This window comes from Gossypium raimondii, chromosome 10 (genome assembly GCF_025698545.1).
Source record: "Gossypium raimondii isolate GPD5lz chromosome 10, ASM2569854v1, whole genome shotgun sequence".
NCBI lineage: Eukaryota > Viridiplantae > Streptophyta > Magnoliopsida > Malvales > Malvaceae > Gossypium > Gossypium raimondii.
Window position 1 is genome coordinate 13,212,904 of NC_068574.1, and position 25,601 is coordinate 13,238,504.

At 34.4% G+C, this 25,601-nt stretch overlaps 2 protein-coding genes and 1 long non-coding RNA gene across 3 annotated transcripts; 1 reads left to right on the forward strand and 2 right to left on the reverse strand.

Annotated features, from left to right (window-relative positions):
• The first annotated feature begins 394 nt into the window (after positions 1–394).
• On the forward strand, positions 395–1,682 carry LOC105775829 (transcription factor bHLH94). The gene is made up of 3 exons (XM_012598341.2): positions 395–841; positions 921–1,319; positions 1,394–1,682. Exons 1-3 carry the CDS (start codon positions 521–523, stop codon positions 1,484–1,486), a joined length of 813 nt encoding a protein of 270 aa, XP_012453795.1. The 5' UTR covers positions 395–520; the 3' UTR covers positions 1,487–1,682.
• A 6,581-nt stretch (positions 1,683–8,263) lies between these two features.
• On the reverse strand, positions 8,264–11,452 carry LOC128034093 (uncharacterized). The gene is made up of 3 exons (XR_008190184.1): positions 11,356–11,452; positions 10,213–10,297; positions 8,264–9,416 (listed from the first exon to the last, which is right to left on the reverse strand). It is a non-coding gene; the product is annotated as an uncharacterized LOC128034093 (long non-coding RNA).
• A 2,998-nt stretch (positions 11,453–14,450) lies between these two features.
• Positions 14,451–22,013, reverse strand: LOC105776799 (ATP-dependent RNA helicase DEAH11, chloroplastic). The gene is made up of 3 exons (XM_012599710.2): positions 20,928–22,013; positions 16,388–19,529; positions 14,451–15,751 (listed from the first exon to the last, which is right to left on the reverse strand). Exons 1-3 carry the CDS (start codon positions 21,852–21,854, stop codon positions 14,538–14,540), a joined length of 5,283 nt encoding a protein of 1,760 aa, XP_012455164.1. The 5' UTR covers positions 21,855–22,013; the 3' UTR covers positions 14,451–14,537.
• Between the last annotated feature and the right edge of the window lie 3,588 nt (positions 22,014–25,601).

Consider the following 25,601-nt stretch of genomic DNA (forward strand, 5'->3'; position numbering starts at 1 on the left):
TTATAACTAAAATTATGAGCAATAACTAAATTGATAATTAACTAAGTTTTCAAAAGTAATCACTATTATATAGGCTAAGTTAACCTAAACTGGTTTTAATAACACTTGAATTTTTCTGAAAATAAATTAAGTTTTCATCTAAAATAAACGATCATTTTAAAATGACTGTTTTATAAATTTTGATAGTTTACTGGATCATTTTAGTGACCAATATAATCTCCCAAAATTGAATCTAATTTAGGCCGCATTTAAAATTATGATTTACCAATTTCCTATTACATTGTTTATCATAATCTATTCAACTTAATACCAACATTGAAAAAGTCTCGAGATGAATAAAATATAAATTACTCTAAAATTAATAATTAACCTAAATCCCTGCCTCTGTCTGTCTGTCTGTCTGTCTTTTGTCTCTGATTCTCTTGGATATATGAATATTTGTGATCATTATTCACAACTTTGTTTGGCAACAAAGAAAAATTAAAAGCTTCCAAAGAGAAAATCAAGAAAGATCATTTTCATGGCATTAGACACTGTGGTGTTTCAGCAAGACCCTTTCACTTACGGCGGCCTCAATGACTCCTTTACCTTAAAACAACAACACGAAACTTCCGCTCAAAGTAGAGGCTTTGCCTTTAGTGCAACATGTTCTGCTTCCCCAGCTAATGGCTTTGCCCCACCGTGCCGGCGGAAGAGAGGGCGGAACAACAATGTCAAGAACAGAGAAGAGATAGAGCACCAAAGGATGACTCATATTGCTGTCGAAAGAAATAGAAGGAAACAAATGAGTGATTACCTTGGTCTTCTTAAATCCATGATGCCAACCTCTTACGTTCAAAGGGTACTCTTTCTTTTTTTATATTTATTTTTTAAGAAGATCATTGGTTTTTAAAACTGAAATTTTGTTTAATTGTTTATAGGGGGACCAAGCATCAATCATAGGGGGAGCCATTAATTTCGTAAAGGAATTAGAACAATTTCTTCAATCTTTAGAGGCCCGGAAAACCACTGAAAAAAACCCAGAAAACTCCTCTTCAGTTTCATCAACTTTCTCGGGATTCTTTAACTTTCCCCAGTACTCCTCCACCACCCACCGTAGCTGTGCGGCCTCCGCCGGAGAGTCAGTGGCGTCGTCGTCATCTGTTGCGAACGTTGAAGTAACAGTGGTGGAAAGCCATGCGAACCTGAAGATACTAACGGGAAAACACCCGAAACAGCTGTTGAAAATGGTGAATGGGATTCAATCTCTGGGACTTTTGGTGCTTCATCTCAATCTCACATCGCATGAAGATCTGGTCCTTTATTCTTTCAGTGTTAAGGTAATTTAATTAACTCTAATCATAAACACTAATTTCAGTATTTTATTTTTTAATGGGGCTTATGGTGGTAACAGATTGAAGAAAATTGTGAGCTAAGAAGGGTGAATGAAATTGCAGCGGCTGTTTATGAAATGGTGGATGGGTTTCAAGAAGAATCAGCTCATTAAATTTCACTTCATGCTCTTGCTGTAGTTTCTTTAATAAATATCAATTAAACTTTTGAATTAGCTTATTGGAGTTTAAATAAAATAATTTGGGGGTGTCCAGAAAATCAAGGCAGCTTATGGGGTCCACTCATGCCTTTTAGGTTTTGGGAAATGCTGAGAAAAAGCTCAACATCTTTTTTATGTTCTGCACATAATTTTTATTTACTTTATTAAAGTAAAAGAAAGGAATGATTAGATTGGATAAAAATCCCTTACAATATCTTTTAAAAAGGAAACACCTAAGTGGATTTCTATCAAAATGTCTTTTTTTAAACAAAATTAGGGTTTTTGGTTTATTTCCGAAATATTTAGAGAAATGGGTCGATTTTGAAGGGAAGAGTGAAAACGATTCTTATAAGGCCCACTTTTATTAAAGCTTTGTCAGATAATTAAACATTAGTGATTTTGTCTTTGAGTCCTAGGTTCGATTTTTTTCCTACTCATATTTATAATTTTATTTCATTTGTTTTCAACTTTACTTTTATTTTAATTATTATTTTTAATACATTAACTCATTTGGTTAAATGGTTAATTAATAGTAATTTTATCTTTGAGTCTCAGGTTTGATTCTTCTTCCAAGCTTATTTGTATTTTTATTTCACGTTGTTTCAAAAAAATTATTTTTAATTAATATATTTTTATCAAGTTTTTATTTTAATTCATCTTTTAATTAATAACTCTTTTACTTATAAAATCAAATAATTATTGCTAATTATATGATAAAATATATTTTTGATAAAATTGATATTTCTCATTATGTTAAATATATTTTATTTTTGAAAATATCAACTAATTTTTGTTATATTTTTCTTTATATATAACATTTTTATTTCAAATATTTATTTTCTCCACCTATATTGTGGGTATGGTAATTTCTAATATTATAAAATTAAATAATTATTTCAAATATCATTATTATTTTTATATGTAAAAATATTTCAAATATCATCATTTTTTCATCTACATTATGGGTATGAGTTAGACCTGTCCATGGGTCGGGCCGGGCCCGGAAAAATTTTCGGCCCGCCTCCTAGGCCCGGGCCCGGCCTGGCCCGAAATATGGGCCTGAAATTTTGTCCAAGCCCGGCCCGAGAAAAATATCATAAGCCCGGCCCATTTTTTAATAAACATTAAAAAATATTTTAAAAATAAAAAAATAAAAATATTTTAAAAGTATTTTAAAATTAAAAAATAAAAATAAAAAAGATATATTTTTTTTATATTCGGGCTATGGCCAAAAAAGTGGTACCCGAGGCCCGGCCCGTTTTTTAAACGGGTCTCATTTTTTTGCCCAAGCCCATACTTCGGGCCTATGTTTTTACCCGAACCCTCCCATATTTCGGGCGGGCCGTCGGGTCGGGCCGAGCCGGGCCGCCCGGCCCATGGACAGGTCTAGTATGAGTATGATATTTCAAATATTTTTATATGTGAAATATTTCAAATACACATACAAAAATAGATAATATTAAAATTTACTACACTCATGATATAGATTGAAAAATAAATATTACACACATAAAAATTATATTTACTAAAAATAATGATATTTGACAAATAATTATTTGATTTTTATAAATAAAAGAGTTATTAATTAAAAATGTGAATTAAAAATTAAAAAACTTGAAAATAATATATTTATTAATTAAAAATAAACAAAAGCTTGAAACAATATGAAATAAAAAAATACAGATATGCTTAAAAGAGGAATCGAACCTGGGGCTCAAGGATAAAAACAGTAAAGCTTGAAACAAATGAAATAAAAATACGAATGCGAGTAGGAGAAAAATTGAACCCACGACTCAAAGACAAAATCACTAACATTTAACCATGTGTCAAAAAGTCAAAAAACGCGCCCTGTAGGATGCATAAGTGAAAACGCATCTTACGGAGTGTGCAAAAAAGGCTTCCTACAAGGCGTGTTTTATGTTTCTCTCTCCAAAATCAACTTATTTGCCTAAATATTCTAAAAGTTGGCCCAAAACCCTATATATTTTTTAAAAACATTTTTTTAAATTCGACCTTTATATTATGTCAAAAAGAAAAATATATATAAATTTTAGGATACCCCACGGTCACTCTAAAGTAGGGTTTGTTCTATTTTGATCATTCCATTCTTTTTTTTTATTTAGTCACTATAATTAAAATAATTATGCAAATTAGTCACCACCATTAAATATTTTGTTAATCACTAACAACACCGTTAATTGTCTTGATGCGTGCATGAATGAGTTGAAATTTATCAAATTAATTTCATCAAACCTGTCAATTTTCAAGTCTAGAAGATCGATTGATTTGTGGCAAATTTTTGATGGGATCCAAGTATTTTTGGGTTGAGATGTCTTCATACTGATAAAAGAGCTGTCTCTTAGCTTCTAAACGAACTTTGAATCATTTTATTTAGACTTTGGGAGCTCAAGATATAGTCGTTTTAGTGAAGACTACACAAACAAAAAATTCTAAACAAGTTTATTACGGGAATTACAAGTTTCGGGCCTTAATTTGAGTTTAAATCATATTGGATTCAATATCAATGCTTAATTTTGATTATATATTAGCCCAACAATGTATTTATGAAGTTTTATATTTTAGAGATTTATTTATTACGAATTTATAAGTATTTTAGACTAATTTAACTTAAAGAGTAAGATTATGAGAGTGTTTGGTAAACAGAGTTTTGAGTCTTTTTTAGTTGATTTGGGCACAAATAAAGGATTGAGTAGTCAAACCCTCTAATTGTAATGTTTGGTGAATAGAGGTTTACAAGAGCTTGTTGAGCTAAAACCTTCAAAACAAAAAACGCAGGGATTGACAACTTTTTTCCCAACTAATTGGGAATGAGATATGTGGAATGACATATCTGGCCATGCTTGCTCAAAAATGATTCTTTTTGCCACATGCTCTCAAACCTAATAGGAATGCCAAGATATCAATAACCTTCATTCTAAAAAATATTCACTAATTAATTTATGTACTTTTAATTTATTTTCAATTTACTTGTATAAAATGATTTCTTATGCAACTTAATAAATTTGCAAATAAGGAACTTAAGAAATTTATTTATTTAAATTTTAAAAATATTCACAAATTAATTTCCATAATTTTACCCAATAAAGACTAAAGTATTATAAACAAATAAATACTTAACAATAAAATGTGACATGCCCTTATTTGTCATTTTACACATATCAGCTTTCAACTATCAGTTAAGTTTTAACAAACACTTTTAAATAAACAATTAATAGAATCAATTGGTCAAATCAACTAATAGAATTAATTAGTCAAATCAGCCACTACAATAAGCAAGCAGCTATCAGTTAATTGCTAAATAGGGCCTATGACTGGTCATTTGCTTGGAGAAAAAGGAAGAGTTGTTTCCTTGTTTTTCAAGTAGCTTAGGTCTATATATATATATATATGTGTATGATATATTTTCAATAGCCACCATATAAGGTATTTTGCTTGATTTTTATTAATAAAATACTCCCAAGGAGATTTTTCTTACAAGTTTAGTTTCTTTTTTCTTTCTTGATAGAATTTTTGCTTCAATTCTTTAAGATTATGGAGGAGGTTCATCATAACTTCAACTTGCCTAATTCAAGTCAATTGGGAGGATTAATTAAAAGTCGTTATAATTCTTTGTTGGTGCTTGTTCATCAAAGGATGCTAGACTATCTATCCAACTCTTTGCCATCAACACCATTCATCTTCTTTCTTCTTTTCATCATTCCATCTATCTAGGGGTGAGTAAAACTCGATTCGACTCGAAAAAATCGAAAAAAAATTCAAATTTCGAGTTAAATGAATCGAGTTATTCGAGTTAATCGAGTTATTCGAATCAACTCGAATATTTTTTTCGAATTTCGAGTTCGAATCGAGTTGAGTTTTCGAATTCGAATAACTCGAATAATTCGAATATCAAGCTATAATATTTTACATTTTTACCCCAAACTCCCAAACCTTTTTACTTTTCCCTCAAAACTTTTACTCCTTCCCACTTTCCCCCCAAAACTTTTACTCCCCTCCCCTCTCAATCCCCCAATCTACCCAAAATCCATTTCCCACCAAAATTTTACTCTCCCATTTATTTTTTCTCAAAATTTTACTCCAAAAAACCCTCAAAACCTTTTATTTTCCCCCAAAATTTTTACTTTCTTCCACTTTTCCCCTAAACCTTTTATTCCCTTCCCATCCCACCTCCCATCTATCTCAAACCCTCCCCCTCCCCCCTCCAATTTTTTTTTTAAATATTTTCCCTCCAAAATTTTACTCCCCCCTATTTACTTTCCCTCAAACTTTTATTCCCCAAAACTTTTTATTTTTCCCCTAAACTTTTACTTCTCACCCTTTACTCTCAAATAAAAATCAAAATTATCCAAAAAATCACTGAACATAAATAGTAATAATTTTATTTATATCTACTATTTATATTATTAAATTAAATTTCACATTTTATATTATTTATATTATTGAATTGTTTAGTCATATTGAATATTTATATTAAAATTGAATTATTAATTATGCTATAAAATATTCGTGTTAAAATTTTATATTGGTATCAATTTTACATTTTATTTTTAAAATAACTTTTATTAAAAAATCATATTTTTACATTTAATATATTTTTAATTCTAAAATACATAGTGACAAGAATCAAGATAATTGAAACAACTAAGCAAGCAAAGAAGCTAACCAATAAATAAAAAATTAATAAATAAATTATGAAGTGATGAAAGTTAATAAAAAATTTGATTAAGGTGGACAAATTTTATTACGATGGGTGACAATGGTTATAAGGACCCAAAATTATTTTTTAAAATTTAACTCGAACAAATATATTCGATTCGATTTGATTCGAATTCCATCTCACTCGACTCGATTCGAGAAAACTTCAAATAAAGTTAGGATGATAAAATGAGATTCGAAAACTCGATTAACTCGAAAATTTTCGATTCGATTCGATCGAATGCTCACCCCTACATCTATCATCTTTTGTTTCTTTTCTTTAATTCTTAAATTATTTAATTTTCATTGATTTATTATCTAATTCTTATTTAAACTTTTCAGATTTGAATCCAAAAAATTTGGTCTAGAAGCTACTCTTACAAGAAGCTACTTAGGTTGCAAGAAATAGTCATAAATTTCGAGTTGATTATTCATGCTCTTAAAATTTAATTTCGGGCTTTTGCATCATGCCTTCTCCTCAACCACCAACTCCTTGTTCTTGTTTCATCAACAACTCGAACTTATCCTCCAATCCCTACATCATTGCCGCTTCAATGCCAACACTAATGTCGATCCTGAGCATGTCGCCAACGAGCACTAACACCCTGACCCCTCCCACTTCCACCACCTCCGTCACCTCCCGTTTAACTTCAATGCCAACTAGAATGGCTATAATGGCTGCTCTTATATGGATATCTATTGTGTTCCCTCTCAACTAGAGTTAGGAAATTAAATTACTCAGAGAAATGACTACAACCCTAACCTCAGTCCTCTTTATACACCCTTCTATTCATCCTTTTCCTCCCATCAATTCCCAAAACTATCATTCGCTCAAGTTCTTGCTTTGCTCGGATGAATTGTGTGGATGATGATAAATTCAAATGGTTAGTTTCTCAAAAACACTTGCAGTGGCCGCCTTCGGGCTTTCGTCGGGCTTGAGGGCTTCTTTTGTTTTGCTCCTTCCTTAGATGTATGAGACTCTTCTTTGACCTATACATATTTGTTTGATGTGAATCCGCATCTAATAGTTCAAAATGATAGTGCATCAATATTGTTTCAAAATTTCAATGTTCCCACATTTCTGCTGAGGCTCTATTATTTGTTGCTTTTCCACGCAATAAAAATCAATGCTCAAGATTGCCTACATCTCCAATCAACTCATAATTTTGGAATTAATGTTAGATTCATTAATAAATTTGTAAAGAAATAAGAAAAATGTAATATTGTACTTTTCCATAAATCATTAATTAATTTTATAAAAGTTACAAAATAGTGTTTTAATTTATATATATAATTAATCTATGTTTTACATGGGTAAGAAAACTACTTAACTATAGGTTAGTATCTACTCTCTTAATGCGCCTACAAAATGCGAATAATTAATTGTTGGGCTTGCTTTGCTAAAAATATATTTAACTATATAATGTATTAGTACAAATATTTATATTTTAATAAAATAGAATTAAATTATTATTTTTTAAAACAACCTCTTCAAAACAAATTTTAAAATTAAATTATCATTTTAAACTAGCTACATAAATAAATAACATATTTAAAATTTTATGGATTTTATAATTACACAAAATTAAATTCTACTTTTAGTAAGTAATCAGTCAATATTTGACAAAAATTCTAAATATTAAAGATTTAAATTACTTTGCTTTTACTTTCTCAATCATATTATTTTTAAAATGTTGAAAACTTTGTAACAATTATTTAAGAAATAAGTATAATATATTTTAATTAATACATAAAATCGAACCCGTACATCGCACGGGATAAAAAATTAATTACTAACTACATCACACGGCCGTGTGACTCCTATTTTCACATTTTTACATTTTTTTCTTAAAACTTTTGTTTTGTTTTGTTTCAAATTAGTACTGAATTGCTTCTAAGCTATTTTTAGGGCCTCGAAGGCTCGATCTAGGGACCAAATGCACATGTTTGATATGATTATGATTGAGACTAATTTATTAAATGTTATGATGATAAATGTTTTTCGATTGATCGATAATGCTCCGTAACCCTAATCCGGTGATGGAGACGAGTTGGGGGTGTTACACGAACAACCAGGAGCAACAAACTCAACCCGTGAATGAGGCAGAAACCATAACCAAGCTGGATTAACAAGAAATTTGTCAAGCTTCTTCGCAATCGAGCTATCCAATTGATGATTAGACTAAGTGAAAACAAGACCAAAATAAGCATGATCAAAGACTTCAATCTCCATAACCAAAGCTTCAAAATCCTTCATATCAACAGTAAAAGACTGAGAACTATCGAAAGAAGGACTCTCCTCAAGCAAAAGCGTGACATTAAAGTCACCACCCAACAACAATGAAGCATCACCAACCTGGCCACTCATAGAACACAAGTGAGACCATAGCTCTTGACAAGAAACACCATCATTACAAGCATAAACAGTTGAAAAGAAGACTTTCTGATGTTGCACTTGCACACTGCATGTAATACATTAACCAAAGACATAACACATCCACAATACAAACACTCTTCCAAATAAGCCAAATTCGACCATTAACAGCATGATCATAATTACAAACAAAGTTCCACCCCTGAAAATACTTCCCTAAAATAATCGAAGCATTATTACACTTAACTCTAGTTTCCAACAAACAACAAACATCAATCTTCAATCTAACTAACCTATCAACTACTAGTTTTTGCTTTAGCGGATTATTAAACTCCTTAATATTCCAAAAAAGAATAATCATGGAACAAGAGGAGAATATGTACCTTCCTTACCACCTCATTTTCCTCACCCTTTAGCAGAAGAATTATTCATCTTCTTCTCACATTTGTCAAGGTTCTCTTGCTTTGTAGCCATCAAAGATCTCACAAGAGGAGCTACTGTAATACCCCCTACCCGTATTCGTCGCCGAAATAGAGTATGACGCATTACCAGATTTTACCGAATTTTTTTTTTCAAAATAGATTTATCATATTCATAAGATAATTTCATCACATACCAAAACCAAAATTTGTTAGCCATACCAATGGCTAACCATACATTCATTTCACATTAACATCTAATTTACTAGCTTATACATGCCATTGATTTCCAAAATAAAGTTCCTTTATGTACCGAGATCTCGAGATTGATAGTGTGATGTGTCTCCGACCAAATCCGACCTTCGAGCTCTTAACTCTACTAACAGGGGAAAAAAAAACAGGGTAAGCACTTTGTGCTTAGTAAGTTCATGCAACAGGAATTATACTTACCATAGTTATACATCCATCATTTAATAACACAAGCACACAGCCAATTCACATAAACATATACCTATCACATACAAACTCAACCTCATACAAATTCATTACAAAGATAAATGATTGATGAGCTCATCAATTCCATGATTTCCATTTCCTTGTTATTTTTCCATATTTATCCCGTTGAACTACTTGGAATTTCGATGGATATTCAGGGGTACACCTAAGTGTACAAATCCGGGTCCGTCAATTCATATTCATGTGCGCACATTTCCATTTCAGAGAGCACACTCCCATGAACCTTATCCTTATAATGGGATTACGGTCGAGCTAAATCACATAATATAAACTCACGAGTATTGTCGGGATTACCAGTCCAGGCTAAATCTCCTGCAACGATAATTACTCTAATGAGCTTGGATCTGAATTACCAGTCCAGGCTAAATTCAGACCCTAATTCGGATTACCCGTCCGGGCTAAATCTATTTTCCACATATTCTTCGGGAGGGCTATATCAGGATAGGATCACCCGTCCGGGCTAGATCCTTTTTATCGTCAATTCCTTTTCAGAGATCCATCAAATTTTCCTTTCATTCAACCGGGATTTATTTCCTCTTTTCATCCAGAATATCAATACTTCATCAGTTATCATACAATAAACATCCAAATCATATTCACATCAATAACAAACATTTCAAGCATTTATGAATATAATTCAAGTTACACGAACTTACCTCGACAATTGTTCGTAAACAAAAATCTACTAATCCCGAACTTTTTCTTTTCCTTGATCTTGCTTCGTATTTGAATTTTCCGGATCTAAATAAATAAATTTAATCATTAATCTAATACATTTCATGTTCATATGTAACTTTCTCTACAATTCCATTATTATTTATAGTGCATTCAAAGCTGCCTCACTGAGTCACAGTCACTAAATTATTTATATCTTGAGCTACGGAACTCCAAATTAAGATCCGTTAATTTTCCCTGAAACTAGACTCACATATATTCTTACCATAAAAATTTCAGAATTTTTGGTTTAGCCAATAAGTACAGTTTATTCTTTAAAGTTTCCCCTGTTTCACTGTATGACAGTTCTGACCCCTCTTCACTAAAAATTAATTATCTCACTGTACAGAATTAGGATGATGCTTCCCTTTATTTCTTCAGAAAATAGACTCATTAAGGATTCCAAGCATATAAATTATAACTCATAATAATTTTTTTACAATTTTTAATGATTTTCCAAAGTCAGAACAGGGGAACCCGAATTCATTCTGACCTTGTCTCACAAAATCTATTATATCTCATGATTTACAATTTCATTGCTTACACCGTTTCTTTTATAAGAAACTAGACTCAATAAGCTTTAATTTCATATTTTATTCATCCTCTAATTCAATCTCTACAATTTTTGGTGATTTTTCAAAGTCAGAGTACTGCTGCTGTCCAAAACTGTTTTAGTGCATGGTGTTAATTACCATTTTTCCCTTAAACTTTCAACAATGATAATTTCGTCCCTGCTCAATTAACCTCTCAATTGAGCTGATTTTTCTCAATCAACACTTTATTATATCACTTTAAACTACCTTATAACCTTTGGAAATCATAATTTCAGCACTAAACTTTAATTCCAAACTTTTTCACAATTAGGTCCTACAAATCAATTTCTATTGGAATTACCTAATAAAATCATCTCATAAACAAATTAAAGCATCAATTTCATCCTATTTCCTCATAAAATTCCAGCACATATTCATATCAACTTTCAAATTCATTCATAAAATCAAAAACTAATGAATTTAGTAATAGGACCTAGTTGTAAAAGTCTTAGAAACACAAAAATTACAAGAAAAAGGCAAGAATTAACTCACTTGGTGCAAAAATTATGAAAAACCAGCTTGAAGAAACCCTTAAGATGTTTTTTGGCTGATGAGAGTGCAGAAAAATAAAGAGAAATCTAGATAATTTCACTTTAGTCCTAACTTTTAAAGTAAATTTTGTAATATTCCAATTTTACCCTTATTTCTTCAATTCTCGTGATTTTTCTCAGCGTATGCCGCCCAAAATATCTCCTTTTGGGGTAATTTACAATTTATGTCCCTCCTCATTTCACAATTGAGCTATTTAATCCCTCTAGTAACTTTTATACCTTTTTCAATTTAGTCCTTTTTACTTAATTGACTACCCAAACATTAAAATTTTCTAACGAAATTTTAATACCATATTACTAACACTTCATAAATATTTATAAAAATATTTTTGACTCGATTTTACGAGATCGAAGTCTCGATATCTTATTTTTACCTAATTTCTTCAATAATTTCTTTTTCTAACTAACCGCTTAATCAGTAAAATTTTTCTATCGATATTTTCATACGATTTTTCCTATCATATCAATATTCATGCAAAAATATTAAAATAAATTTCTCTTTAAATTGGATTTGTGGTTACGAAACTACTATTCCGATAATTTTGAATTTGGGCCATTACAGCTACTGCTAGCGAGGCCAACCTAGGCTTTCGAGGAGAAAACTCAAGCTGTTCAGTTTCATTATCATCATCAACAACATCTTGCTCAGCATCAATATCATCAACAGCGACATCATTAGAATCCTTAAGCTCAACACTCAAAGCCTCAAATCTATTACTAGATCTAGCAAGACACACATGCTTCGATTTAAAAGTAGGGGAAAGATTCACAACCACGGCTTTATCCTTAAAGGAGACTTCAAAAGTTGAAGTCAAAGTTGCACCACCATCAGGAGCACTCTCATTTCAAACCGCACCAGATTTTTTAGGAACAGAAATTTGAGCAGTGCCTGTACCATCTTGCTTAACCCTTCAAACTTTCACCTCATTCTTCTTAAAATAGTGCTTACCAGAATGACTGAAAGACCGACACTATAAACAATGCATCGGCAGCCATGGTACTTCAACTCCAATAGAAACAAAGTAACAATCACGTAATAAAATGAGGGAGTTCAAAATCAACAAAAATTTTAACACACACCTTCACATAAGCAAGACATTGTTACAAAGCTGTGATCCAGAACCCAATCTCAAGTAATAGAAGAAGACAATTAAAAAATAAACATATTTTCACCTACCATCTTGACTTCAACAGCCCCCTGTTTACTCTAAAGCATATCGACCAACTTCTGCAGAGAACCAAAATTGGAAGGCCGCCCATGAAATTGAGCCACCAACAAGTGCTGCCACCTCCGAGTCCCTTTATCAAACACCTCAGCTGGAGGTTTGACAGTAATAGTACCACCATGGACTTCCAGTGGAAAAAACTCCAAACTTTGCTCAGAAGACGAATCAAAAAACTTCCTCCAATCCAAAGCTTGTGAAGAGGACATAACACAAAATCAAAACCAAGAAGCAACAAATAACACAAAATCAACAAGAAAATGAAGAAAATCAAGCCAACCCCCCACCCCCAAATAACAAGGAACCAAGAGAACTGTGTGCCAAAAGCCAGCTAATATGCACTGAGATGATTCTCTTAATGTAATCCCTAGCTTTGAACACTAAGAAAGCTTCGTTTCTACTTTCTTGAAATGTAGAAAAGAAGAAGAAAATTATCCAATAATGGTGACATAATTGATGGACATGAGTTGGCAAATTTTTTTTAATTTATTTTCATCGGAAAGTGCATTTTTAATCATCCATGGATGAGCAATAAAAGGAGCAGGGACATAGCAAGCATGAAAATGTGTTGTAAGCAGCTCCAGGAGAGGCCTTTTTAATATTTTGCTGTCAAGTTTTTACAGGTTTATATTGTTGCTTGTATTATCTATATATAGCTTGAGTTAGATTCTCCTGTTTACAAAATTGGAAAAAATTAGTCCATCATGATTCTATTAATGGTATAAGGAACTGAAAGAAGCATATGCACTTGTTCAATGTGTTAGTATTGTGTTTCTTGTTGGATGTTGGCCTTGATCTCTGCTTACTTTTTATGAAGGTTTTTACTTGGTGGTAATTGTTGATTTGCTCTCACCTCTTGCTTAGCAGATCAGAGATTTTTAGGCTTCATCAATGTGTTCAGGGAAGGAAATAGACTTGCAAAAGTTGTCATCGATCGAGACTGCATGTTGTTAGCATCGTTACTGTATTCGAAATTTGCTTGTTCTTTTAGGGGGTGAGTTTTTCATGACTGAATTTGTCTAGGACTGTAGTGTTTGTTTTCAATAACAATCTATTTTGTGGCACTAATTCTATTATTTGTATACTTAGCAAGGCAATTAATAGTATAAAGTTAGTGCGTGTTTGGTATAGTTCATTTTTGTACAGGCTCTGGTGTGTAATGCCATGCCATTTATCAGTGCATGTCAATTGTTAAGGCCTTGTGATTCTTTGAAATTGTGTGGTTATTCTCGCAACAATTAACTGATGTGAGAATTAAGACCAAACTAAGTTTGCTATACTACGTATGAGTTGTATTAAATCAGAGCATTTTTTAATTAATGTTTATTGGTCTAATTAAGACCAAACTTAGTTTTCTAGTTTAAAATATGAAAAAAAGCCCCTTTTCAATTTTAGTAGTGTGTTTGTTTTAGTGAGAGTAATTTTTGAAAAATAAATTTAGAAAATTTTATTAAACAATAGAAAATTTCTTACACAAATTATCCATACATAAAAAAATATTTTTTTAAACACATAAACCCTAAACTTGAAGCGAAAAAAGACCAAGTTTAATAGGAACGTTTGGTCGGTTCCGTTGATTTGAAGGCGTAAAAGAATGTGACCGAAACAGTTCCTAGCTCCATCAGTCATCAGAAAAAAGAGCATAAATTCTGGATAGCCAGATAATTTCTATTTTATAGCTTTTCCATCTGTTTAAGAACTGTACAATGCAGTGTTTAAATAACATCTCTAACCAGAGATGTAGTTTAAAATCATTCACAAGAGCTGATATCAGCGACCACCTCGGACCTGTTAAGACATTCAAAGATGCGTATGCATAAAACCCTATATATATATATATACACATACATGACGCTCCACTTACATGAATTATTGTCAAAATGTAAGAAATAATATAAAACTAGATGATGGCCATGTGAACAGCTCTCAAATGGCCATAACAATCATCACTGCTACTAAAGAACTCTAAACAAACCCAGCAAACATGCCTCCCGCACTTACATTCGACATGGTTACACCCATCGATCTTCTCAATTGTATATCCACATACGGGGCAAGTTTTCACCTGCTCTTTTCCTTTGCACCACTCTTTCAAAGACATATCGGGATCTTCCTTGAACTCTCGGTACTTCTCACATGACAGATACGGATGATATTCCAGATGGCACCTAGTACAGGTCTCAGCATAACATGCTCCACAGACAAATGGCTCGCCGACAGTCTCGGGACCAGCAACACGATAAACAGAGGGGCAATCAGGAGAAGGGCAAAACCGATAGGCACCCCCACTGGACACAACAAATGCACCCAATGAAGCTCTGAAGAGTTCCTCTAACTTCTCAGTTGACAACAGAGACTTTAAATCAGTAAGCAAAATGGGAGCTTTACAACCTTGCTGAGCACAGCATAATGGAAAACTATCCAAGTTTTTAATGGCAGACTCGCATTGCTCCACCAAACACGAACGACAAAAGAAATGTGAACATCCTTCGAGCCGGTAGCCATCTTCTACTTCACATAAGCAAATGGGGCAGCTGACTTCACTATCAGATCTCACAGCTAAATCTCTGCCTGCCTCTGCAATCTGGAGCACGATTTCTTCTACCTTTTGCTTCATCTCTTTGTTACCGCAAATCGAAATAATATGATGTCGGGTGTTAAGTGTAAATTCAGCCCCAGGTATCTTCTCTTTGAGGCCATGAAGGTCTGGCCCAAATTTCTTAACCACCTCCTTCATCATATCAGGAGGCAGACCCCGACCACGAAGTCGGACCTCAAGCTGCTTGCTTTCGTGGTAGGACAAAAGGGATTGCATCAGTTTTTGCTGGGCTACTGCAGCATCATCTGGCAAGCCAAAGATTCTTATATTCAAACTATGCCGGTCAAAAAGTATGTAAGTTCTTGTCTCTCGTTGCAACGATCTCATTAGATTAATGCCATCTCTAGAGAACAGGTGCTGCAGTATGGAAGGAGTGAGGCTGGCATGTTTCACAGTCCTACCATTCATTAGCTCTTCCACCGGCCGTCGCAACTCTGCCACGGTTTTGGTGGCATTGGCAGATATTCTCACTCGACAGGAACCATTTTCATTTGTCTCCAGGAAGCAATCTGCACCTGTAAATGATGTATTGGCAATTTCAGAAGAAAACATCTAAATGCCGTAACCATTTTCAATATCGATAAAACAGCTTGTAGAAATAACTTTTTCATCATTTTTTTGAGGATATATTTTTTATATTTTACATGCTAAAGTTATCCTCGTAATCAGTCTTTTCTAGTACCCAGGTGCTGCAAAACTAAGCATCTATATGGTGCAGTTTAAAATAGTTTAGAACCAGCATAACTGCATTAACATCCTATCCTAAAAGGTGACGTCAATCAAGTGTTACAGGTTTGAAAATAACCCAAAGCACAATTGATATAACTGGAAAGAAATGGAAGGAAAAATAATTGATATAATAGGAAATTAGATGCAAAACAAGCAATTCATTTACAAGCAGAGGCATTCATACTATGTTAACCCAGACTCGGGCACAAGTGTTAGAGATGAGTATGGCTAGATCTTTACATTTTCTGCATGTATTTGGAGGATCCTTGGAGGTTATATCCACATACTGAAATGAATTTCAGACACGGATACTTAAAATTGAGGAGTTGGAGTAACAAAGCATGCATGACTGTATGAACATGCACAAAGAATGTAGCAATGGAAACAGAAAACTAAGAATAGTACTATACTAGTTCAAGTACCTTTTACATGTCTGAAGCTTGCTAGCAAAGAATCGAGCTGCTTCTTAATAACAGCATAGACAGAGGAGGAGCAGGAAATAGAACTATGAAACAGTTGCTGGCATCTTATCTTCTGCCATGAAAGACATCCAGGTAAAACTTTACCCTCTAGCTGTTCTAAAGCTTTTGCAGCCTCCAAATGTAATCTTCCATCAAATGTGATCAATGCTTTCATGAAAGTCTCCTTTGGTTCAGGCTCAAAAACCTGAACCCAACAACAGTTTGTATAAGGATTTCCTTTAGGCATAAAGGGGGATATTTCCCTCCAGAGTGCCTCTTCACAAGCACCACATGTTGGATTTTTGACAGCATCTCCTCTCACGATAAAAAAATCATGGATTTCCCGTTCTGTTGCTGAATGCAGTGTATCCCAAATTTCAGCTTCGGAAAGCTCTTTATCAATTCCATATATAACAACAGAATCATCACATTTCCTGCTAACTCCACAATTAACATATTTTCCTGCTATTACCAGACGACTTGAGAAATCATACAAAATGTCCGGAACATCAAGCCGGTCACATCTAACAATTCCAATCCCTTTACTGAGCCTACGAGGCCAAGAAAGTTTTGCTTTGACAGGAGGGAAAGAGAACATCTTATGATCACCCCCAAAGGATGTCTGTGAAGGAAGTACCTTCAATGCAGAGCCGGAAAATTCAACCCCATCCAGCTCAGCAGCTTTTCTGGCTGCATCAGGAGTCAGGAACATTATCTTGCCCCATTTTTCCTTGTCGTCAATTTCCTGTCCATTGGCTTGAGATTTATGGACAGAACAAATACCACCATTCGAATGTTTCTCAAAGAACATCAACAGCTCCTTATCATCGATGGCATTAAGATTTGAATGGAACACGTCAACAGCTAAATATCTTTTATCAACTTCAAGATGCTTAATCTCAGCTCCTGCTCCAAAAAGTGCCATACATGGTGAGGCACTCCGCCCATGAAACAAAGGTTTCTCCATACATTCATTATGCAACCATTTCTTTTCACATTCCAGCACATCAGTTACAAAATCCAGAACCTTCTGCATGTCCACTGATGAGGCAAACAGCAAAATCTCATTCTGGTCAACATTAACTTCAACTCCAATCCGTTCATCCTTACAAACAGTCTTAATCCGTGATGAAAGAGATCGAAGATTATGATTGGATTTCCCACAGAATTTTTTTAATAGAGTACTACCAAAACCAGTCAATGCCTTCACTTGCAACCTCCGGCTTTCCATCTGAGAGGCATCAAACAAGGGTGGTGGGTCCAGAGTGGCCAAAGATTCATAATCAAAAGCAGTTACACAGACCAAATACTGCTTAGTTATGGATAAGAGTTCACCAAAAACAACCCAACTTGGCTTCTGACCAAATATCAGCAATGAACATGAAGGATGCAGCTGAACATATTGTCGGGTCAATGCCACTTCATAACCAAGTTGATCATGTCCGGAATACATGGCTACATTTTCAGCTAGGGAGGAAAGTATAATCGCCTTCAATGTTTTATCACGCTCAGTAGACTTATGAGGATCCCATATTAAGTAACTTGGAATAATAACAGCAAGTTCCTTTTTTAGACAAATTTCTAATTCGGTTACGGTGTCTTGGCATCTGCGCATTGATTTAGCATTTATGCTGTTTTCCCAGCACCATTTATTTTTCCTGTCAGAAGGGAGAGCTTCCCATTCCTTGTACACAGAGAGCAGAGTAAAGAGATCACCATTCTGGTGGCAAAATTGCACCTTAAGACAATCAGCTTTGACTTTATCATCATCATTTCCCACCCTGCAAAATATGCTACTGGCATTTGCCATAACAGCAGCAAGAACAAGGCCTTCCCTACACAGGCCACAATGAAAGCAACTGATAATCAGTTTGCCAAGACGAGGCTCAATCCCCAATTTTACCAAGTACCGTCCTTCATCAGTTAATTCAAAAACACCATTCTTTTCCACAATGGCTCCCAACTGGATAAGATTCCTAGTTGCTGAATCAATGGCTTTAGGACTAGGCGCATCAACAAAATCAAAAGTCTGAATATTCTTGATTCCTAAAGCAAGGATCCTCAAAACTGCAATACCAAGATGAACTCTACAAATCTCAGGCTCCTGATTAGAAGTCATCAACTCAAAATCACTTTCTGTGTATAGTCTGTAGCATCTTCCTGGTTCGGTCCTCCCAGCACGACCAGCCCGTTGATTAGCAGAACTCTGGCTGATCCAGCACACTTTTAGAACATTCATCCCAGTTCCAGGTTCAAATTTACTCTCCTTGACCATACCAGAATCAATTACATACTTGACCCCAGGAATTGTAAGTGAAGTCTCTGCAATATTTGTTGCAAAAATAATTTTTCTCTTCCCAGGGTAGTTCTGGAAAACATGACATTGCTCTTCAAAGGATAGCTTTCCATGCAATGGTAAAACAATGGCATTTGGAGCTTCAAAATGATCGCAAGCCCATTCTACTTCCATCTGGGAAGTCAAAAAGGCGAGAATATTCCCTTCTTTCTCTGTTTTGTGAACCTCAGCAGCCATCCTCAAGACATAAGAAACATATGTCGCAACCATACCAGAACCAGAAGTTCCCTCAGTTGCACAAGGAACATACTTAATATCAACAGGAAAGTTTCTACCCTCCAAATGAAAGATTCCACACCCAAAAAAGTAGTCTGACAGTTGATTGGCATTAGCTGTTGCAGACATTATTACAAGCCTTAAATCAAATCTTCGGCCAAGTAAATCTTTAACCAATGCCAAAAGAAGATCAGTGTTCAGACTTCTTTCATGGGCCTCATCAACGATGATGCAAGAAATGCCGGACAAATTCTTATCCTTCATATAATGCTGCAGTAAACAGTGGTCAGTCATATATATCACCTTTGAATGAAACTGCTGAGAGGATGAAAATGTTGAATAACAAATGACTGAGTTATCACTGTAGCACCCGATGCTTTCTTCTCTAACTCTTTTTGCTAATGAGATGGCAGCAATCTTTCGTGGCTGAGTACATACAATTGACTCATTTGCAGCGATTCCTGAATCAGAAAGAAACTGAACCAGCTGGGTGCTCTTTCCTGAACCAGTCTCTCCAATCAACACCGTTACCTGGGCATTGAATAGTTGTAAGAGAAAATCAAAGGAAAATATCTACATTATAATAAGATATAAACACCAAAAAAACATAGGAACAAAATAAATAGAAATCTAAAGAGAATATCCTAAAAATCTGGCAGTTATTATCTACTATTGCATGGGGAGATAAATGAATCTTTTTTTATAACACCTAGGATTTTTTAGGCGTCGCTGCAATTTTAGCGGCTGCTTCCTACTTGCTTATTTCATCCTATGATAAGTTTTCAACCTTCTTGGTATTTAAATATTTTGCATCCATTTTCCATCTCCAAATACCATCCGAAATCCTAATTCCAGCAATTGAACCGAAACTCATGCAATTCTCTGGAAACTACCCTATGTGTCATGTAATTAGTATTGAGTTCCTCAATAATTTCACCAAACACAAGTTTAGAACCCAAACAGTAGCAGAAATCTAAAAGGTCCAGAAAATGGTCAAAATATACAGTCAATGTAAAGAAAATAACCCTACGTTGAATTTCACATGGCAAGAATATAAACTTACTTACAAAGGTTTTACACTTTGTTGCACTCAAACTACATTATAAATAGAATTAAGCACCAAGATAGGGGAAAAAATGAATACAAATGAGAAAAGAGAATATCCTAAAAATCTTGCAGTTATTATCTACTACCGCATGGGAAGTTAAATGACTCTTTTTGTGTGTGCGCGCACGTGAGAGATTGATGACACCATGAATTTGTTAAGCCTCACTGCCAATTTAGCTGCCGATTCCTACTGGCTCATTAGTGGCTCTTACCCAGCGTTTTCAACCTTTATGATATCTCAATATTTTGTATCCACTTCCTAGCTCTAAATACCATCTCAAATCCTAATCCCAGAAATTGAACTGCCTGCTCATGCAATTGTCTATAGACTATCCTATGTGTCATCTAATTAGTATTGAATTCCTCACTAATTTCACTAAACACAGGGATATTATCCAATACGGTAGCAAAAATCTTAAAAGTCCAGAAGAGAATTTATAGTGTTACATGTTCATCTAACTATAAATATGGAAGTCAACACTGAATCATAAGTTAACATCTTTAGGTATAACCTTCTGTATTTTCAATTAGTTAACACATAACATAAATGAACACAATTATAATATACAGACAATGTTAAGAAAATAATCGTTTTTGAGTTTCACATGCTTTTTCAAGTCTTTGAACTCTAATTACACTGTCAAATTATAAGGTGATAATCCTTTAAAAGAACACATCTTGTGCATATATGATGATGGAATTTTTAATCTCCAAACCAACTTTCACATTCTTAAATTGCATCACTAAGATTTTACAATATATATGATGATAATCCAAATCTATCTACCAAAACAGAAAAATGGAGGAGAAATAAATGATTACCTGTTGACCATGTATTCTAGTAAGAATTTCTTGCCTATGAGCATAAATAGGCAAACCATCTTCCAACCTTCTACATTCCCTCAAAATCAGCTGATGGATTAGCTTCCAATCAAGCTCTCCTTCAACCCTATAAACCTCCACACCTTCATCCCCTTCCTCATTCCCAATTTCCCCAGTTTCCAAGCACCTCAACAAGCTCCTCATCCCTCCCTTAAACTCCTTCAACCGCTTCGAAATCGTAGACCTTTCCGCCTTTAAAGCTTTCTTCTTGTCATCCAACTCATAAAACCTTCCCAGCGAATATTTCCTCTTACCCATTTGTCCAGACAAGTCAGCGATCTCATCGGATTTTTCATTGATTTTTTTCTGCCACTTCCTAACCAGTTCCCCTTCCATCAATCCCGTTATATGGCTCGAGAAAAGGGTTTTAAGGTTTTGATTGAGCTCCACCAGGTCAGAAGGCACGATGACGTTGGAAATAAGCTTGGGAGTGTAATGGATGGACCCATCAAGGCGGGAACGCCATAAATGGAGAACTGAAGAGAGGGTTTTGCTCCATTCTTGGAAAATTAGGGAAGCGGCGATTTTACCAGTGGTGTAAATGTGAGAGTTTTGGGGGGATGGGTCGAGTTGGGAAATAAGAGTTTGGAGGTTGTTCGGTTTGGAAGGAGAGGAGGAGAAGTCATGGAGGAGTTGAATTATGAAGTTTGGGCGGTGAAGGGCGTTGGAGTTGACGGAACCTTCGGTGGTGGATGCTGGCGGCAGAAAACGGCGGCGGTAGTATTGGTTGTTGACAGCCTGAAAATTGGGTACACGACGGAACTTGTTTTGGTAGCTAGATTGTTGGTGCTGGCGCTGGAGGTACGGTTTATGGCCACCCGGCGGCGGCGGGTGACGGTGGTTGGAGGATGAAGAGAAGTTCTTCATGGCATAGAGAAAACAAAACAAAATCTAGAAATTTCAGCTGTTTTTATTTTATTTTATTATTTCAGTTTTTATGAAAGTTGAAGCAGAGAAGAAGAAAGTGAGTCACTGAGTGAGCGAGCAAGCGAGTAGAAGACAAAAAAAAAAAGACGAGGAAAATAAAAAAAAGCAGTGTTCTTTTTAAATTTCTCTCTCTATATATATTTAAGAAATTTCAATTTCTAGAAAACGGAATTTGAGGGAGTTAGGTTTCCTGTTAAATATAGAAGTCGTATTGGTCAAGGAAGTATTATTTTATGAGTTAATTTCGATGTATATCTAATAAATATATTACTAAAATTTATATAAAATTTTAGATATTATTTAGAATTATAATAAGTTTGAAATTTAGGAAATTAAGACATTATTTTTCTTGTATAATTTCATATATATATATTCTCTAAGTTTGATTGTAAATGATGAAAATTATATTATGATTTTTTTTCTTTTTCTTTCCTTCTTTTTTTTTTCTCCTCTAACAACAGCAGTTACGCTCCTCTTTTTTTTCTCTTTCTTTCTTGTCAATTTAACATAGTATTAGCTCGGACCAATAGAATGATGTTTAGTACTGAAATGGAGTTTAATGCCCAAAGCCTCATGAAGTTTACTCCAAAATTTCGATGTAAACCGTGGATCACGATCAGAAATAATAGATGTCGGAACTTCGTGCAACCTCACAATCTCTGGCACATATAATTCCGCTAACCTCCCAAGTAAGTAATCTATTCTGATTGGAATAAAATTGGCCGACTTATTTAATCTATCAATAATCACCCAGATCAAATATTTCTTTTTCGGAGTTACAAGCAAACTAGGTACAAAATCCATCGTGACTCGCTCTCACTTCCATTCAGTAATCATAACAGGCTATAACAATCTAGACGACACCTGATGTTCTGCTTTTACCTGTTGACAAATCATACATTTGGCTACGAACTCACAAATCTCACGTTTCATACCCAATCAGCAGTATAACTACTTCAAATCACAATACATCTTCGTGCTACCTAGATGAATGGAATATGTACTATTGTGAACCTCTAATAGTATATCACGTTTCAAATTTAAATTATCCGTAACACAAATTCTATCGCGAAAATGCAATGTACCATCATCACCAATACTCTATTTAGTAGTCAAATTATCCAAACAAGTTTCGTTTCATTATCAACTTCGGATCGTCATCTTGCAATTCCCGAATTCATTGTAGAAACAAGGGTTTAGTCTTCAATTTCGCCAATACAGAACCATCAGCATTCAAAGCCAAATGAGCATTCAACACTCGAAGTGCAAACAATGATAACTTTCTGCTGAGTGCATCCGCAACCACATTAGCCTTTCTCGGATGGTAATCAATAACAAAATCATAATCTTTCAATAGCTCTAACCAACGTTGCTATCTCAGATTCAGTTTTTTCTGAGTCATTAAATATTTTAAGATTTTGTGATCAATATACACGTGACATTTCTCGCCGTATAAATAATGCCTCTATATCTTCAAAGCGAAGGTAATAGTGGCCAGCTAAAGATCGTGAGTAAGATAATTCTTTTCATGCGGCTTTAATTGTCGAGAAGCATAAGCTACCACTTTCCCTGATTGCATTAACACGCAACCTAAACCATTGAGAGACGCAACACTGAAAACAACATATGTCGTTCCAGATTCAGGCTGAGTTAATATTGGAGCTTCTGTTAACATGTTCTTCAACTGATCAAAACTTTGTTGACACTTATCAGACCAAACAAATTCAATGTTTTTCTGTAATATCCTAGTCATAGGTGAAGCAATAATCGAGAAGTTTTTAACGAATCACCGATAGTATCCGGCTAATCCTAAGAAACTTCAGACTTTAGAAACGTTCTTCAGAATTTTCCATTCAACAATCATAGATACTTTATTTAGGTCAACCCTGATTCCATTCGCAGATATAACATATCCTAGAAAATCTACTTCTCGTAGCTAAAATTCACATTTACTAAATCTCACATATGTTTATTTTTCACGCAAAGTTTACATTACAACTCTTAAATATTCGACATGATCTGACTCGTCCAGTGAATAAATCAGGATATCATCAATGAATACCATAACAAACAGAACTAAATATGGCTAAAATACTTGATTCGTCAAATCCATGAATGCCGTAGGAGCATTGGTCAAACCAAATGGCATCATCAGAAATTCGTAGTGACCATATCTAGTTCTGAATACAGTTTTCAGTACATCTTGCTCTTTAACTCAAAGCTGATAATATCCAGATCTCAAGTTGATCTTTGAAAACAATGTAGCTCATTTTAACTGATCGAACAAATCATCAATACGAGATAACGGGTATTTATTCTTGATGGTGGCTCTATTCAGTTGTCAATAATCTATACATAGTCTCATTGACCCATCTTTCTTCTTCATGAACAAAACTTGAGCACTCTAATGTAACACACTCGATCGAATAAATCACTATCTAACAACACTTGTAACTATGCTTTTAACTCTTTCAATTCTATAGGATCATCCTGTACGGTGTTATCAAAATTGGAACTGTTTCAGGCACAAGTTTGGTCACAAATTCTACTTCTCGAATTGGTGGCAACCCGAGTAGTTCTTCAGGAAAAACATCAGCATACTCTTTGACTACCGACACTTGCTCGATTTTTAACTCAGTCACTTTCGAATCAAGAACGTAAGCTAAATAAGCTTCACATCCCTTTTTAATCAATTTCAGAGTTGACAGTGCTGAAACTACATTTATAATACAATCGACCCCAATTGCCCTAACACAAATAAATTTACCATTTGGATGCTTCAAACTAACTTGCTTCCTTCGGCAACTCACTATTGCATCATGTTTAGACAAGTCAGTCCATTTCCATAATGATATCAAAATCATCAAAATGTAACAATATCAAACTAGCGGGAAAAACATAACCCCTAACTTTCAGTGGACACGATTTACATAGTTGATTAACTAAAACATACTAACCTAGTGGATTCGCAACTTTGACAGTATATTCAGTGAACTCAATAAGTAATTTCTTTTTGTCTACTAATATAGTGCATATATACCAGTGAGTTGATCCAAGATCAATCAATGCATATACATTAATATTAAAGAGAGAAAAAGTACCCGGAATAATGTTTGGGGTAGTAGCTTTCTCTCAAGCTCTGATTGCTAGCTGGTGTTCTTACTTCAAATCGTTTATTAATCTCGCTATTCTTCTCTCTACTGGGAGTAGTGTTTCCAGATCGTCTACCTCTCTGTGAGGTTGCTTCAGGCTTATTTGATTGATTACCAAATTCATTTTACCTTTTTAGACAATCACAAAGGAAATGGTCAGTAGATCCACAATGGAAACAGGCTCCCGACTTGAACCGACACTCACCAAAATGTCTTTTGTTGCATTAATCACAAACAGGAACAATTCTCTCAACAATTTTTACACTTCCAACACTAGCTGCTGGAGAATTAACAGACTGGAAATTACTTTGCCTCGGTTTCTCTTTACTAGTGAACTCTAAAGGGGAAGTTGGTTGACTTGTGTCATTTCTAAATTTCTTCGATGGAGACTTTTGAGCAGGCTTGAATGACCCCCTTTTGTTAAAATCTCAAAATTTTGAATCTTATTATCGTTTACTTTTGTAAATTTCTACAACTTTTTGAGCCCGTTCTGAAAGTTCTACAAATTCCCGTAACTTTAGTACTACCACAGACA

What these genes read in the sequence shown, in the direction of transcription:
- LOC105776799 (XM_012599710.2), bottom strand. Translation starts at nt 21,854, where the DNA reads ATGAAGAACTTCTCTTCATCCTCCAACCACCGTCACCCGCCGCCGCCG. An exon ending in CTAGAATACATGGTCAACAG is followed by an intron (nt 19,530 to 20,927) that starts GTAATCATTTAT and finishes TTCAATGCCCAG; the next exon opens with GTAACGGTGTTGATTGGAGA. An exon ending in AAGCTTCAGACATGTAAAAG is followed by an intron (nt 15,752 to 16,387) that starts GTACTTGAACTA and finishes CATCATTTACAG; the next exon opens with GTGCAGATTGCTTCCTGGAG.
- LOC105775829 (XM_012598341.2), top strand. Translation starts at nt 521, where the DNA reads ATGGCATTAGACACTGTGGTGTTTCAGCAAGACCCTTTCACTTACGGC. An exon ending in CAACCTCTTACGTTCAAAGG is followed by an intron (nt 842 to 920) that starts GTACTCTTTCTT and finishes AATTGTTTATAG; the next exon opens with GGGGACCAAGCATCAATCAT. An exon ending in TTTATTCTTTCAGTGTTAAG is followed by an intron (nt 1,320 to 1,393) that starts GTAATTTAATTA and finishes TGGTGGTAACAG; the next exon opens with ATTGAAGAAAATTGTGAGCT.